Raw genomic sequence first — 18,067 nt, forward strand, 5'->3', positions numbered from 1 at the left:
GTAATCGTGGATGGGGCAGTTACACATAATGCAGTCACTGCAGACAGCAAATGAGGCTGTTAGGGACACATCCAGTGCCTGCAAGTCGAGGTTTGATGAAATATGTATTTAGAGTTATTAGCTGTGCAGAAAATGAGGTGAAATAGATAATGATGTATACCTATTGATATATATGAAAACTTTGATATAATGTGATATACTGTTGAGCATATTTCCATTGTCCATAACAGACACTGCAGAATCTTTCTTTGCAGGGAGTAACTAATTCAGGAACAAAGATTTTAATATGAGCATTGTTACAGTGGTATGATCTTTAGCAATCCAAAGATGCTGGCAATGGAGATTGAACAGTGAGGTCAACTGATTAACAAAAATGTTTTTTATTCAGGCATACTTTACCACAAAAAGTGTGTATTTTTAAATACAATTTTATAGGCAATATATATGATATAAAATTCTGGCCGCACATTTAGATTTTTACCAAAGGACTCATTGGCTTTGTGACCAGAGGGGCTAATAAAAACATTTGTATTGTTCTGTTGAAAGCTGCCGTCATTTTTTTCCTCAATATTGTGTCTTAATGTTACTCTTGGTAAAGAATGAGATGGTAGCTGTCTGCATCACAACCCAAAACATGATAATCCCACCCCATGTTTCACAGCTGGCAAGGTGAACATGCAGTTCCTTTTTTCCCCTCAAACATACCTTTGCTAATTGTGGCTAAAGAGTTCTGTTTTAACTTAATCAGTCCACAGCACTTGTTTCCAAAACTCATCTGTCTAGATGTTCTGCAGCATACTTCAAATGTTAAGTTTTGGGACAAGGTCACAGGTAAGGTTTCCTTCTTGAATGTGATTAGGCTGCTTTAGTGACTCATTGATTTTGGTCGGACAGATTGCTAAAGATAGTACTAGGCAGTATTAGTGCTCCCTAAGAAAAGACAGTCTTTAATCCTGTAGTACACATTAAAACTACTGTTTCCCTCAGAACATTTAACCACATTTGTTATTAACTATTAGCAGGATATTTGATGGTCTCTTTTGTCCATTTTAATATTCAACCCTTGTTGAGGGTTGAGTTGAATAGAATTTTGCAGGCCTCAGTTTTTCACCTGTTTCCAAATGAGCAATCAGAATATACGTTTTCATTTTGTAAGAATAAACATGTTTATACACCCTAAACACAGAGAGACAGATGTGCTGCGACCTTCTCTGTAGAAGAAAACTGAGATACAGACAGTGCCATTGATGCAGAATTAAATCCATGATTTAAACCTTTTAACATCTCTTAAATTGTTAATTAACTGATTAATTATATGGAAATTTGCACTTAGTGTTCTCCCACCAGCTTTGTGCTTCAAGTTGAAATTCCATTGCAAATGAAAAAATATGTATAAATAACGTATCAGAAAACTTGATCCTGATTGACTTCTTGGTTTATTATTTCGCTCCAATTTTGAATGGATTTACAGCTGTTCATTAATATTTAACACTCCCAAATGTCTCCTTACTTTGTATGTTGTACACTCTGTAGGTCTTGAAATAACTGGTTCTGCAACCTGTAGAGTGCAAGGAGAGACTTAAAATTTGACATCAGCAGTCTGTTCCTAAACAAGAACCAATTGTGTTGTTCTAACTTCAGAGATATATTTAAACAAAATATTGTTTCTGTTTGTGAGAAACATTAATTGCCGTTTTTATGTCTGCAATTCACCTTGCTTCAACTGATCTAACTTATTGTCTCCATTTACTATATAAGTGCCCTTTGTAGCTCTGTGTACAGAATGTAGTGCATCTGTTGCTATACATACTTTGTTGACACGTTTTACTTTGGTTTTCAATGATTAAGTCCACCCCAAAACAGGTATTATATGGGCGATAGATCAGTCTCAGCTGTGACACTGACATAGTGATGGTGTAAGGATGTGTTGTGCTGGTATGAGTGGATCAGATACAACAGTGTTGCTAGATTTTTATTTCTTGTCCACGCTATTGGACAGACCAAAATGTTTTTATTTATTTATTTATTTATTTTTCCCTTTTTTCACCTTGTATATGTAGAGACAACGACAGTGGTTTAACCGTTATTGCAGACTGTTGACTGGATATATTTGGTTGTTGAACAATTCTCAGTCCACCAGTTATGATGAGATGTTTAAACACTCCAGGAGCGCTGCTGTGTCTGATCCAGCAGTGCAACACACATTTGAAACACCATCAGTATGACCACTGGTGAAGAATTAGAGGATGACCAGTACATATTGTGAATCAACGAATGAGCTGCTCTCTCTGGCTTTACATCTATCAAGCTAAACTAATGAGCGAGGCCTTTCTAATAGAAAGGCCAGACAGTGGGCAATCTTTAAAAAAAAAAAAACTGATTCACTTGTGCCAGTGCAACACACACTAACACACCACCAACATGTCACTGCAGCGTTTAGAATGATCCACCACCCAAATAATGTTTGCCCTTTGGGGGGTCCATCTGAAAGGGGGATAACAAAGTACGCAGAGAAACAGATGGGCCACAGTCTGTAATTGTAAAATTACAAAGTGCAGGCCAATGGCCATAAAAACAAAGTGTGTGTGAGAAGTTGAAGGGACTTGGTAGCATTGATAATGTTAACAAACTCCGCTTTTACAAAGCTTTTGTAAAAATCTCTATAGTTGATTCCCAGTGTGTGCTTTCAGAATCTGAAATGTCATGATTACAGTATGTCATTTTTACAATAGTTGTGTCATTGTTGCGGTGGGTGTGTCTTGTGAGTGTATTTTATAGTAAAGTGCTTTTCTGTGCAAAATTGCTGTTAGTTATTTCCACCACACATACTGTGGTTGATTATCACCTCTCAAACATTGGCACCAGGTCATGTGTCAGTTCTTGCCAGTAGATATTGGTAACAACTGACACACGACCTGATTTGCTAATGCTTATGATGTTCATTATTAACTAGCAGCTAGTGTAAAAATTGTGAGTTAGGTCTTCTGAATACTTAATAGGGAAGTGAATACCAACATAGCAAATGAAAATAAGATGTATATAATCTTTTTTTAATTTAAATGAATTTTAATGAAGTCATTAGGCTTAAGACACCTATGCATGTAAGGTTTTCTAGGTTTTTCGATTTTTAAGAATAAATGTGACAGAAAAGTTCAGTGTTTCCAGAACATTAAAATAATTAACTGACAATAGGAAAGATGCACGATATCCCCAAAACTACATAGTAGAGAGGGACAATGTAATTGCTGGTAGTAAGAATTTTGAAAAAGTCAGTTGTTAAAAAAAGTGAGTGGTAACAAATAAAAGACATTTTGTCATTGGTGTGTAGAGTAGACTGAATGCAGGTTTGTAGAGCTAGCGCAGCACTGTGACATTCTCCTCGGGTGGAGGCTAAGCCCGCTGGCACAGACGTGAGATTTTGACGGCATTACTGCAAGTGTTTGAGGGGCTGGGAGTAGCAGCCAGTATTGTTTGAGAGTGAAAAAAGTGGAAGAGACTGGGGATTGTTAGAATAAACGGGATGAACAACAGAAGATGAATAGAAATTAATTACAGGAGAGCAGTTGTATACAAGGACATGCAGACAAAACAAATGAGACTGAGGGATAAAATGATTTTCTGATTTCTATTTCTGTTTTCTCACTTCTAAAAGCAGGCCATTTTGCACGGATTGACTGATGTATAATTAAAGTATACCTATTTTTATTTTTTGGCTTTTTACAACAATGTCTAGTAACAGGGATCAGTCACTCTGACCTTGTTTTAGAACTGTAATAGGCAACTTGCCTGTGAAGCTGCAGTATTCTACATATCCCTGTGTTTGCTATGTTTTTCCGAACAAAGGTTATGGCAGCAGTTCTGATTGCTGAGTAATGTTCACATTTTTTTTACTGAGTTCACCCACTCTTTGTCCCTTCGTAAAAGCATGTGTAATTTAGTTTAGAAACTAATGTACAAATTAAAATGCAGATTATCTGAGTGTAGTGAGAGCAGGCCAACCTTGTTTTACCAATACAGCTGATCTGCTGCCCCACTAATCTGCATAGTATCAAATAATCTTTTAATTAAAATCATAATTATAGCATGCTTCATATTTTAAATACTTTTGTTGACTATTATTATTATTCTTGAGGCTTTATTCTCAGTAATGATTCTTTAATTTGAATGTGGTACTGCATAACCAAAATCTTAGCTTGTTTTGCTTCAGTTGTTCATCAAAAGAAAGGAAGACTTGTAAATCATGTAGGAAAATATGGCTGTGTGAAATATGGTCCTTTGCAGACATCAGAACATTCATAGTGAGAGGTTGGTCGTGTAAAACTAAATGTAGTCTATTTGGTACAGAGGACAGCACATTACAAATGAGGACCTAAGTTATAATAATGCAATAAATAAAATGTTTTTTACCAGGCTGAAAATCTACGTCTGTTGTGTGTCTACGTTTTGTGTTCTCATTAGAAATTCTACATCACTTGAAGACTAATAGACTGTAAAAATGTAAAAGTAAAAAAAAAAAACTGGTTTATAGATGACAGCAAATCTTTATATTGCATAAACATAAAGTTGGTACAGCACTAAATTTACTAGATATCTTTCACTTTTACCATAGCTGTTTTAAGTGGTAATTAACTGTGATTGTCACAGAAAACGTACAGATGTTTGGTTGGTTTTGGTGTTACCCATAAGTTGGCCATTTGCTTGCTTGAATTTCATAGCTTTTGTTATTTGCCAATAACAGTCTTTCAAATCATTTTTGCTTTGCTCTTTCATTCTTATATACTTTTTAATAATAACATATTTAGTTTTTAATATTTGCACATGGACTCCTGCACATATCATCCAAACCTGTCCAAAGAAAAATGTGTCAATAAAATGCTAACTTTTTATAAGAGAAGGACAAAACTAGTGATACACAATATATCGGTGGGCGATATATTATTTGCCGATGTGGATTTCTTTAGTTATTCTTACCGTCCGATATTTTAGCCGATATTACAATCAATAACATGACGCATTTTTTGTGCTTGTGCATATGCATTGATGCCTGTAAAAAATTATTATTTTTTTTTTGCTGTCTGCTAATTTTTCACATTTTCTGCAGACAGCAGTCTCTGGGATTAAATTTCTCTGTGGTGAAAATGAATTTAAAATATGATCGACGTTCAGTTCATGCACACACAGGTGTACACACACACACACAGACAGATAGGGGTGTAAACACACACAGCAGGTTAAATGACAGTAAGATACTCTCAAACACCACAGTGCAGGAACCCTTCTTATATAAAACACATGAAAATAAAGTCATTCAGTGTCTGAATTTATTACTGAAACACGGTGATAAATGATTGCTAACACACTCTCTCCCTCGTTCCCTCTGAGCTGATTTATGCCTCTCTCTCCTTTGCTCTCCAGAACAAATTCGGTGTTGAAATAATTAGCACCCCTCTAGAAACCATTCATGCAGAACCAGAAGCAAATCTTTGATAAAATTATAAATGAACTACACCCAATAAACTTAAAGAATAACATTTAAAAAGTACAGGAATGTACAAATGCTGAAAAAAGGCTTGTCCTATGACAAGAAGAAATTGTTTTGCTTTAATCCAATGTGAATTTGCTTTAATTACAAAAAGAAATATTTATCGGTTATTATGGGCATCGGCTACTTCAAGGTGCTAATAATCAGTTATTGAATCGGCCTAAATTCTAAATTGGTGTGTCCCAACAAGCTTATTAAATTTCAATGGAAGACAATGTAAAAAGATTGTCTTCCAAAAAGTAATTTTTCAAGCATTTCTATTGGTCCATTCGTCATGAAATTTGTGAAAAATAGACAGCTGCTGTGTTCAAAAGATTTAGTAAACTTAAAATGGACAAAAAATATTTTTCTTATGACAGCAACGATATACAGGCTCTTATGAACCTTTTTACAAATAAAATATTTATTGTGTTTTTTTTGTCCTTCTCACATGTAGCCCTAAACTGAAACTTTAAAGGGATGGAAAAATGGCACTTTAACCTTTTTACTTTTTGCGACATCAGTTAGATATTAGAATATTTTGACTCTAGCGCTGCACTAAAAGTCTTTTGATTAAGGCATGCAGTTGCTGAGTGTTTTAGAACCACTGACATAAAGCATGATATGTTTAGAAAAGCAACTGGATGCTTATTGTGAAATCATCTGTCCCAATAACTATAAATATCATCATATTACCCAGCCTTAATAAATGTCGTGAATTCCTGGTAAACAGGACATAATGTAGGCTCCTCATGGATTTCTCTTCATAAATGACATTTGAGCCCTGAATTAAGACCTGCTGCTTTAGTGTCTGGCGCTTGCTTTGGCCAAGCACAGAGCCATACAAATGCGCCAGGGATGTCTCTCCCTTGACCTGCATTGTGATTCTCAGTAGGACTATGGCTGGGTGATAATGAACCCTTGGAGGGGGTGCTAATTGATTCATTCTCCCAAACGTAGTGCTCATTAACACCCTCTCTCAGGGCAGAGAGCAGTGCCCTCCACTGGGAAGAGATCTGGGTAAGATTGGAAAGCAAATAACAAGTGGTTGTGTACATACTCTTATGAGTACAGCTAACAAGATGGAAATAGGTTTAGTATGATGCAGGTGTGCTGGGTTCTGACATTTCTTCTTTGAGTGTACACTACTTTGCCAGGACACAATATTGTCACTGGATTGTATAGGGTTTAATTTTGTGGCTAGCTTATTTTAACAACTTTTTCATTCTGTTCTGTTTTTGCCAGTATTCGAAGTGTAATGCAGAAGTACTTGGAAGAGAGAGATGAGCTCACTTTTGACAAAATCTTCAATCAGAAGATCGGTAAGTTGCAAAGAATTTTGTATTTAATTAATCCTGTGTTGCTGTTTCTTCCAAGAAGACATTACCATCCTGTTTTCAAACTAGCTCAAACTCTTTGTTGTTTTCTTTCTGAAACCTTCAGTTCCTTTAAGCTTGACCTGTTGTGTGGGATCAAGAACATGTTGGCTTGTGTAGCTGCAGCACAGGGGTGCTCTTTTGCTTTTTTTTTAAAGATTACTTTGTACTTTTTAGTGTTTTCTCTTATTATAAACTAGGGATATATGATGATTAAAAAGAAATACATTTTTGACAATATAGCACACTAGTGATGGATGAATTTACAACTGTTTATTCCTACATAGTTACACTACAAAGATATTTAGAGGTACCTTGATTTACAGTTTCTGTTGCCTTCTTCAGTTGGCTGCTGTTTACTGTGAAAGAACGTTTATTATTTAAAAATAACAGAAAAAAGGCACAGTTTGGATGCTGTTAGCTGCCAGTTAGTCTACTTAAACAGTCTGTGGTAATGGAAAACTGTTTGAGAAAGACAGTGTATTTCAGTTTTTGCTATTTTTTTAAGCTAAAGGGTGAAGGTATTTACCGTCTGTGTTTACATATTAATACATATGCTACATACTATATAAATTGTACACATTGCATAGCATTTTGTTAGTACTAAATACTGTCACCACTCAGAAAATAAGCAGTAACTACCAACCAGAAACAAGCCTCTGAACATTTTTTGTAAACATGTGCACAAAGATATGTTCTGCTTAATTTATATAGAAATGGTTGCTGATGATTCCATAAGTATATGAGTTTAATGCTAAATGAAGTCTGTGTTTATATACTTCAATAAAAAATGAGGTGTGGGTGAAGACACCATCTTTGGGGTTTTATAATGATATGATGACAACAGTAATATTTTTTGCTTTGTGAACTGACAACTTAGCAAAGCCTCACTGTGAAAACGTTAAGTGTTTGTTTAGTGCACAAAGAATAAAATACGTGTAGAATCATCTTCCTGAGACAGATGAAGGTCATTTGGCATTTCAGCACATTGGAGGCCTAAACTGGAAGAAAATGTAAATATTCTTAATGGTTTGTTTTATTGTTATTATTATTATTTTTTTACATGTTACATATAATTAAGGAACTTTGATTCTGTTAGATGCAAGTAGATTGTACACTATCTGATCACACTTTAAATTGGCGCCTGTACGCAAGAGCATGCAGTGCAATCAAACTTGCTGCTGTCTTGCTCTCAAGTGGAAACGCCCTAGAGTCACATGGTGAGAGCAGCATTTGTGGCCGCGAGCATTTGTATTTTCTCCGCTTTCAATATGAATGCAGCATTAGGCCTATTGTGTGAATGGGTTTATTTATGTTCACTAAGCGGAGTCTCAGGTCTTTTGTCTTCCTGTCATCTGTTTTGAACTCATTTAAAAACCATTCTTAAGCTGTATGAGGCTGAAGTTATGAAGACTACTCAAAACTGTGCAGCACTGGAAGATTCCTAGGTAAAACAATAGTCTTTTAACAAGAAAACCCACAAACCTGTGTAATGTAAAGCTGAGTCATCAGCGTGCACAGTTTCTGAAAAGGCTGTAAATGTGTCCATCACCTAAAATGTCTCTTATAGTCAGATGTGTCTTTGTTCTTTCCAAGATAGACGGCTTCCTCATTTGTAGTTCACCATTAGTCATCTTAGCAGTCAAATATCTCATCAGATTATCTGTGGAAAGTTTTAGTTTTAATATGGTGCTTGTTTAAACTTAAATTACAGAAAGTACATTACTGAAGACTTGTCTGATTTCTGAATATGTGAAAACTGTCACTTTCTTTGGGAAGAGTGCCAACACTAAATGTACCAAGGGACCAAACCAGCCCTGCAGGCTTTGATTAATTTAACTTATTCTAGGTCTCAGGTCCCTGGTGAGATTATGCAGTTTTTCCTCAAAGGTTCTCAGATTTTCTTTAGTGATGTGGGTAATGATATTTTGCAGTCTCTTCTTCTCTGTCCTTTATTTTTCTTCTTTAAAGCTCAGCTTACACCTTCACAAAATTTTCATCTGCCTCCAACTTTAAAATATATATATATATATATAAGCAATGGGAAAAGCACTATATTAAATTACTATTCTTATTATTAGTATTATGGTGTTTTTTTTTTTTTTTGGTGGTGGTTATTTGTTCATGAAGATGGTTAAATGCTGGATTGATTCTGATTTAAATATAGAACATTTTATTTTAATACTAAATATATACCATGGAATTAACATATACCAGTGTTACATTAAAATATATATATGTGTAGTAAATGAGTGTTAAAATAGTTTAGTTATATGCCCCAAAAGTTCCAAGATTCTCTCCACTCATGACTGCAAAATCATGTTAGATTGCAGAACGATTGACAGTGGCAATTGACAATGGCAATGTAAACAACCCAGCTCCAGGAGCTTGGCTTTGAAGTGTTTAGAGATATCATCAATAAGCTAGCTAAATATCTGAGATCATTAGCTACAAAAGCCAGGAAAAGTTACTTCTGTCTATCAGAATATGTCAGAGGGGGACCAGCAGTCCTTTCACATAGTGAGCCCAGCATCGTCCTCCAACCATGTTTAACCAAGATGCTTAATTTTGGCCTAGAATGACTGTTGCAAAGGGGGGAACGTGCAGTAACTTCATTGAGGTAGGTGCAGTGGTGGACAAAGTACACAGAACATTGTACTTGAGTAAAAGTACAGTTACACAATGTAAAATATTACTTCAGTAATAGTAGAAGTCCTTGTTGTAGATCTGTACTTGAGTAAAAGTACAAAAGTATTTACAGTCAAATGTGCTTAAGTATCGAAAGTAAAGTACTATGGCATATTATGACTCTTAATTCTCTGTTATCATTACTGTAACAAGCCTCTTTCTTAACACATTGTAGTTGAAAATACAATAGTGTCTCTCTCCAGTCGTTGTGCTGCCCCTCCAAACCAACAGAGGTTCTCTCTCCTGATTATTAAGCCCAATTAATACTTCTGTGTTGAACCTATGCGGTAGGCAGCATGGCCTGATTCACACCTCTCCAGACATGTTACTCGTTGTGTCAACGCAGACTATAACGATTGTGATTGTTCTGCTGTCAGACGAACAGCAAAAGTCCAGAAATATTAACTCTTGCATATTAAGACTAAATATTAACAAAGATGTTTGAAATAGGGGCGGCACGGTGGTGCAGCCGGTACTGTCATAATCACACAGCTCCAAGGACCTGGAGATTGTGGGTTCAAGTCCCGCTCCGGGTGACTGTGAGGAGTTAGGTGTGGTTTCCTCCGGATGCTCCAGAAAAACACATTGCTAGGTAGATTGGTGACCCAAATGTGTCCGTAGGTGTGAGTGTGTGTCGCAATATGAAGGACTGGCACCCCCTCCAGGGTGTGTTTCTGCCTTGTGCCCAGTGATTCTGGGTAGGCTCCAGACCCACCATGACCCTGAATTGGATAAGCGGTTACAGATGATGAATGAATGAATGAATGAATGTTTAAGAATCAGCCCTCGTGGTTTGGTGGTGTAATTGCAGAGCGACGCAGACGCCAACACACTAAACTTTCACAATGGCATAGGACACTTGTGCATAACATTAGATTTTTACTCAAATACTAGGTAAGATGTGGGGGATTTTTCGTGTCCTGGGGCTCTCCCTAGTACAATTAACTTTTACAGCACTGTGCTGAAATTGGTAGGGAGGGGCAGGGAAGCGGTGGTTTCCTATACTCATCCAAAAGTTTCATAGTGCAGTTTCTGCAGTGCTGAGCTGAAAGTAGCAACGGTAGAGCCTCTCCCTATTACAGGTCTTTGAAGCATCACAATAATTTTAAAGCTGTAAAAATATGGTGTTCCTTTAATCTCTGTTTAGTCTATATAGTTACAGAGTATAGTTTGAGCTATTTCTGTTTTTTTAATCAAACTACTGTTTTGACTTTTTGCCTGATACTTATGTCTTTTGGACATGGAACTGTACTGATTTTTGTGTTTTGGAATGTTTCTTCTAGTTTTGACCTCTCTTCATGTATTATGTTTAATAAATCTCCAACTGGCACACACACTCGGTGAGATATGTATGAATAGTGGTTTCTGATTACTCAAATACTAAACGGTACAAATCATTTTGTTAATTCATAATGGTTCTAAGAACTGAAAGTGATTGCTTACAGTCTCAAATTCGCACAACGGTTGATAAAAAAAAAAAATTCTACCTTTTGGTATTATTGGTTTTAGGCAGAGAAACATTTTCACTTGTTTTAGTGTGGCGACTGTGTTCGTTCGTCTCCTAGCAACAGAGCCAGCTGTGCGTTACGTGGAGAGTGAGATTGTGAAGCAGTGAGATTTATTCAGACACGTTACGGTTTTATTCACACCAAAAATTAACTGTAGACTTTAAAAATGTAGTGGAGTAAAAAGTAAGATATTTGAGTTTGAAATGTAGTTGAGTAAAAATAAATAGTTTTACTTTTTACATTTTTGCCCAAAATGGAAATACTTCAGTGAAGTACAGATACTTGAAAAAAGTACTTAAGTACAGTAACAAATTACATATACTTTGTTACTGTCCTCCACTGGGTAGGTGACATAAATATTAGTGTCTGCGTGTCTCGTTTTGGATTTTTGGCCAGCCAGATACAGATACGGACGGTCTGTCAGCCAATCACATTGCAGGGATGGAACTAACTGTGGTATAATAAAAGATAACAATTGTTACGTGGGATGTGGCTTACAGTTTTGCTATCTTAGTGGCATCTCTGCTTTCCTTATGTGAAGAGACAGAACTGCCCCTCTTAGCAGAGCTCTCAGACAACATCCAACAGGGGCTCACCTTTCTTCACGTGGTAACCATAGAAAAAGAGACAACAGTGCTAAGCACATCTATCACTTGTCCACTGCGTAGCGTGCTGCTGTATTTTAAACGTACACAACAAAACTTAAAAAGAAGTAAATCCACAACAAACATTTGAACTAAATGTATTTGAACTATTTAGTTCTCAGTGTTTTGGAACAGTAGAAATCTCAGCAGTGCTGCAAAAAAATGCCTGATTATCCGCATAGTTCAATGTTTCCAGTAATAGTGATGAAACTGTAGGTCATCACCATAAAAAAGTAAGACCTTATTAAATTGCTTAGAATAATTGTCTATTTGTAGATTAATACTTGAAGGTTTCTCAGTAGGGTTTGTGTAAGTGTTCACATTCTCTTCTGTTCAAATTTAACATAAGCCAATCTTGGAAGTGCTGCCCCCCCCCCCCTTCTAATAATAAATGGCCCAGCTGCATGTCAGAGTTATAAGTCATGTAAAGGAAATTGTTGCACTTCACAGTTCAATTATAAGTGGGTAATGTTTAAACATAAATTCAACAAGGTTCATAGTTTCTTACTAAATATTTAAATTTGCAACAGCATTACTACCCCAAAAGTAAGGTGTCATTCTGCTGTTATTATATAGAACTAGTGCTGTAAAATACTCATTGACTTGTTTATTCTTGGTTTGTAACAGGTATGTATAAAGATAGACAATACGATGTACAGCGGTACTACATCTCACATCAACTGAAAACATAAGTTACTACAGATCTGTTCTTATCCAAATCAGTATTGGAACACTAAACTTGTGCATAACAGGAGGCACCGGCTTTGCACCAAACACATGCAACCTCAGTTACCTATATCCTTATGAAGACCTGATGTCATTACCTGATTTGAGATACAAACATTTAAGATGGAAAAATGTGTGTTTCTAATATTACAACTCTAAATTCATGAAATTAATTGAAATTTCACCACTGCAAGAATCATACACACCTAAAAATGTAATGCAAAACATTCAAAGAGTGTATTTTCAATAAAAAAATATATCTAGAAAAGAGTTGGTTATCTGTAATCCATTTTTTTCTATTGAAAACATGATTCTAAGATATAAATTGTTTTGCAATTGCAGAAACTAAAATAATGTAAATGCTGCAATTCTAAGAAGGTTTTAGTATTACTCTTATATATTTGGTTTGTTTTGTATATCTGTACATATTTATTTTTATTATCAGTTGGTATTTATAGTTTTGTTCTTGTTTGAACTTGGAGATAAAATATTTATAAAGAAATAGTCATTGCTGTTTGAAAGAAGAAAGTATCTCCTGTTATTAATGTACTGCACTGTATCATCATGACTATTTTAGTGCACTACAATTTGAATGACAAATGTGTGCAATTTGCATATGACCAGTGGAAACTGTGAGGTTTTATTTCTTTCTTTCTTTTTTATTTGTTTATTTATTTTTTATTACTTTATTTTATAATAACTGATGGCTTCCATGTATATGATCTCCAGATTAATTACTGAAGGATAGAAGTGTGAAGATCTATTTGACATACCTCTGTCTCCATTTTCACAATGCTTTGTCAAGTCTCAGTTTAAAATGCTGTTTCATGAATTATAGTCTTGTGATTCTGTAGATGATTATCAACTGCTCAAGTATGCTATTGTTTTTCCCCTTAGTGCTATAGACTGTTGTTTGGCCTTACCTGATAAATTCACTGTCCAAAACTGTTTGATATAAACAGACATTTTTGTTAAGCTTCAGCCTATATAAAAGTACATTTGACACCTTTGTTGTAGTTAAAGATTGGTGATGAGAAACAAGGTTTTCACAGATGGGTAAAGCATCTTGTGAAGCATCTGGACTTTTTTTAAATGCTGAGAATAAATGGGGAATTACCTCAAAAATGAATACTGGCACAATTCCAAAAATTGTAATTAGTTTGCAGTATTTGAAACAATTGCTCACAGACCAATTTTTGGTCAATTTTTTTTAACTTGACTAATGGAAGCAAAACATGGCCCTAACAAGAAATTTGTCCTGTGAAATTAAGGAGAGGTTATAAAACTCCTTCAAAAAGCCAGATTCAAAAAAGCCAGCAGAGCGTGGCACAATATATTGGTTATTTGCAACCAGCTGTGTTTAAGAATTAGTGCAAGTTTAAACAAAATGGGGAGGCTAAAAAGGAAAACATGCGGGTGGACCAAAGAAGACCTAAAAGCATCAGAATAGAAAATATAAACTAATATGCCATGAAAAGAGCAAATGCACACCAAAGCAAAGGTGTATAAATAGAAATCAGAGTTGGACAAAACTGAAAGGAATTGACTGAATGAAAGGGGATTTGCATACAGAAAGACACAAATGAAAACCAGCATTAATAAACGGAAGAAAATAATGTTACAGTTGGCTAAACAAAAACAACCCTAGAGTGATTGTGATTGTGACTGATTGGATGAAAGAGATATTCAGCAATGAATCATAAATCTGTATTGGCCAAGGTGATGATGCTGAAACTTTTGCCTGGGGCCATTCTAATGAAATGTAATGATGAGGTAATACAGTTGTAACATACTGTAACATACAGTTGAAATGTTGAGTTCCTTTGAATTACATTGAGTGAAAATAGTTTATTCTTTTTATTTTTTGCTTTTTCTTTTATATAAAATAAAATAGGTTTTTCCACTTAATTTTAGATACAAGTTTGTAGATCAAAATTCAGGCTTGTAATAATGAGGAAAATGTCTCCAGATCCAGATTTGCTCTGGAAGTAGACTTTTTGCACCTTGCAAATTTGGCAACTGAGCCTTTGCTTGACCCCCCCCTCCCTTGGAGTGAGCATCTGATGGAGGCTAGAGGTTATTTGATTCTGTCCTGGACTAGTGTACAGCCTCTCATCCACTGCTGTAGAATTGTTGGCAGTGTACCAGGCCCATGCACTGTACATAAGGCTGTCAATTCCACTACAAGTGTTATGCTGTTAGTTGTCACAGTTACTGTGATATGTTGATACTCTGCTGCAGTGGTCTTTCACTACCTCCCTCACATCTGAGTTCACATTCTTTTCTCCTAGTCAACCCCAAACTTACTCATTCAATGAGTAATCCTTTTAAACTTGACACTTTTATTTGCAGAGGTCATAGCAGAAAAACAGCAACATTTAGATGGTGTCTTATGTAGGAAAATTGTGTGCATTTTTTTTTATGTGCTAACAGTTTACAGGAAAATATCTTGTGAATTCAAGTTTTTTTTATAACTCATACATAAATATTAAATACCATTATAATGTATAAAACTCTGTATCACATTGGTAATGCAGTGCAAAATTGGATTATATTATGTAATTTTCATGAGATTATGCATAGAATATAAGCCTCTAGGTTTTCTTTTGTTGTTGTTCTGGGCCACCACAGCTGCCAACTCCGCTTAGGGAAGTTGCAGCATAACTAACTGTTGAACCTCAGTTTTTTTTTTTTTTTTTTTTTATTTATTTATTTTTTTTTTTAGCATCTCGTTTTTCATATTCATATTAAAGTATATTTGATTTCAGTGCTAATGCAGCAATCTGTCATTCTGAATTACATTGAAGACATAATCTCCTGCCCTGAAGATGCTGTTGCCTTTTTCCGTCATCATATTTGCGAGGTTTTTATGGCAGCATTTACAATGCGAGGGTACTACTCATAGAGCACTTATGGAGTTTAGATACTCTATTGCAGAATATGTGCTTGCCTAGATTTGTATTGCCTGTGCTCAGAATTTTACTGCTGGCACTCAGATTTTGCAATGTGTGTGTTTATGTTTATTCTTTTGTGCTTGCAAACCATTTAGTGCTCGCACTTGGTTTTGCAGTGCAGTTTATATTTGTCCCTGCATCCAAATCTGTCAGTGTTGATATGTGATTGTGTTTACAGCTCTTGTCATCAAATGATTTCATTGATGTTTCATTGATCAAGCAGTGGTTGGTATGTAATCTAGGCTAAAAAAAAAAAAAAAAAAAAAGCCAAAATAGCAGCACTGCTTTAGCAGTGACATTGTTTGTTCTTGTTTCAGTGTTACGACGTCCCATATCCAACTTGCTAACCCAAGTGCCATAACTAACTAAAGGTGGAAACCTTGTTATAAAGAGAAGCATCACACAATTTTTGTGGACATGAATAATGTTCTCTGAAGAACAAATCTTTGCAGTCCAAACAAACATCTTCAATAAACATTTTCCAGAATTACTTGGCATCAAATCTTTTTACACGGACATCTGTTGAAAGCTAAGAAGCACTTTTAGCACTCTTCCTATAAAAGTGCTATTTTGGAGATACATGTTTACCTTTGACTGCAATAATATGTAAACATTTCCCCCAAGTTTTCAGAATCGACAAGTTGCAGTATTTATATGCATTTAGGACTATTATTAGTTCCATTATTCAATCCTTTTATTTGTTTATTTTTTTTTCCCCCTCCAATCAAGTAAAAACCTAGCACAGATACACTGTTTGATACAAGGCTATGCAAGTTGTGGGTCTTTCTCATGAAACCCAGGATATCACGGCTGAAGTACTTGCAAATTGTTTTTACCAGTAAAAACAAAACAACCCCACACAGTGTCATTTATACAAAACACAGTATCATGCTTTGTGAAGCGGTCCCTAAAAGTTAATATGTAAATAATAATTAGTGCCCCTTTAGTGTAATTTCTAACTGAAGTACAGTATATATGTGAGGGGTGAGTAAGTGAGATTCATCTACAGATAAAAACACATCTTGAGTCACACTTTCAGGCTATGGTTTATGATTCTCTAGTGCTTGGGTCTACCGGTAGCTTATTTCCCCAGTGACCTCCTTGATCGACTGCTTGGCTTAGGCCAACATGCAAACTGTTTCTGGATTCATTGTTGTGGTCTTGTGCTCTACCACTTACTGATTTGACAAACTCAGGATTTTACTGATGATTTTTATTTATTTATTTATTTTTGCAATGATTAACTCAAAGGGACAATCTAATCCTACTGCTGGACCCAAGTCTAATGATACAAGTTAATGATGTATTCTGCTGCACAGTACTCTGCTAAGTACTGCTAAGGGACATTTATGAGTTAATCAGCCCACTCCTCATTTCCTGCCCCTTTTATTTTCCTGGTTGCTTACATCTGCCTGCTCTCTTCGCACTCCATCCAGTGCTTATAATAGTGTCCATGTCTCCGCCTCTTGTTTGCGCTCTCTATACTTCCCCTCCCCCTTTATTGATGGAAATAGTAGCATCACTATGAGCCAGAGCTGTCAGAAACAAGCTGAGGAAATCTCACTCAGATACACACAAACGCAAACTGCATCTTACTCACAGAAATGTATACACTCCCTTATTCCCTCTCCTATCTATCACTTTTCTTTTTGTCATGATGCACAGTTGCTTTAATGTAGGCAACAGATTCCGCTCCATTATGTTGCAGTGTTAGAGAGAAAGGGCAGACCAAGGAGTGTCAGAAAAGGAGACACATCTTCACCATGCTCCGCAACTTCTCTCTATAACACACACCTCTCTCTCTCTCTCCTCCTGTTCTCTAGCTCCCGCCACCCCTCCTCCTCCCTCATTCACATCTCCCTCTTCTTCCATCTGTCAGAGTTCTGGAATGGATGTTGGAGAGTTTTGTGTTGCTTAGCAACTGTGGTTGCCATGGGGACGCTGAAGAAATCCCTTGTTTGCTTGGCGACCAGGAAAATGAAATTAATTAAAGGATGAATTAAAAAAAATGGCAGAAAAAAAGGATACAGATATCACGCATGATGATACAGGTCTCATTATTACATGTAACATTACTATCACCTTTAGTATGTTTATGTGGATTCATCCTTGTCCATTAATGATTTATGGTGCAGTCCCTGGATGCAAGCATTTGGCCTTGGTTACCATGAGTATGTTTGTAAGAACTGTTTTCAACTCAAATATGAATGCTTGTGGGTTTTTTATTAGTGTTTCTTTTCTGTTTAATCATTTATGTTAAAATCAGTTTGAGTGTGAGTGCATATATGCTGGTGTTTTGACAGTTCTTTGATCACGCATATTCCCTTAATTGCTTTGGAATTGGAAGGCTTAATTGACAAGCCAGTGTCAACTCTCCTGTTCTCTCGGTCCCAGTCCATATTTCTTCTACCCTACCTCCTTTCTCTTTGGCCTTCATTCTGTCTTCACGTAGACCAGAGCCAGTTATATAAACATCATTGGGAACAAACACCCTCGTCTGCAGCTCTGAAGCACTGCTCTTCACTTCCAATAGCAGGCTGAATCTTTGGGCGGGGCTTAGAAGAGCCAGTCAGTCTGGTAGACAAGACCCAGGCTTGAAATTTTAAAGGGGAAGCGGGGGGGTTGGAAAATCATGTCCAAACGACTCCAT

The 18,067-nt window shown here is 36.1% G+C and overlaps 1 protein-coding gene across 1 annotated transcript in view; it reads left to right on the forward strand.

Moving 5' to 3' along the window:
* The window catches only part of grk3 (G protein-coupled receptor kinase 3), a 59,028-nt gene that overhangs the window by 6,032 nt on the left and 34,929 nt on the right, over window positions 1-18,067 (forward strand). Inside the window, exon 2 of the mRNA XM_066650152.1 lies at window positions 6,767-6,843. Within this exon, the coding sequence (XP_066506249.1) occupies window positions 6,767-6,843 (77 nt within the window). The remainder of the gene's footprint in view (window positions 1-6,766; window positions 6,844-18,067) is intronic.

Source organism: Hoplias malabaricus, chromosome 18 (assembly GCF_029633855.1).
Source record: "Hoplias malabaricus isolate fHopMal1 chromosome 18, fHopMal1.hap1, whole genome shotgun sequence".
Taxonomy (NCBI): Eukaryota; Metazoa; Chordata; class Actinopteri; order Characiformes; family Erythrinidae; genus Hoplias; species Hoplias malabaricus.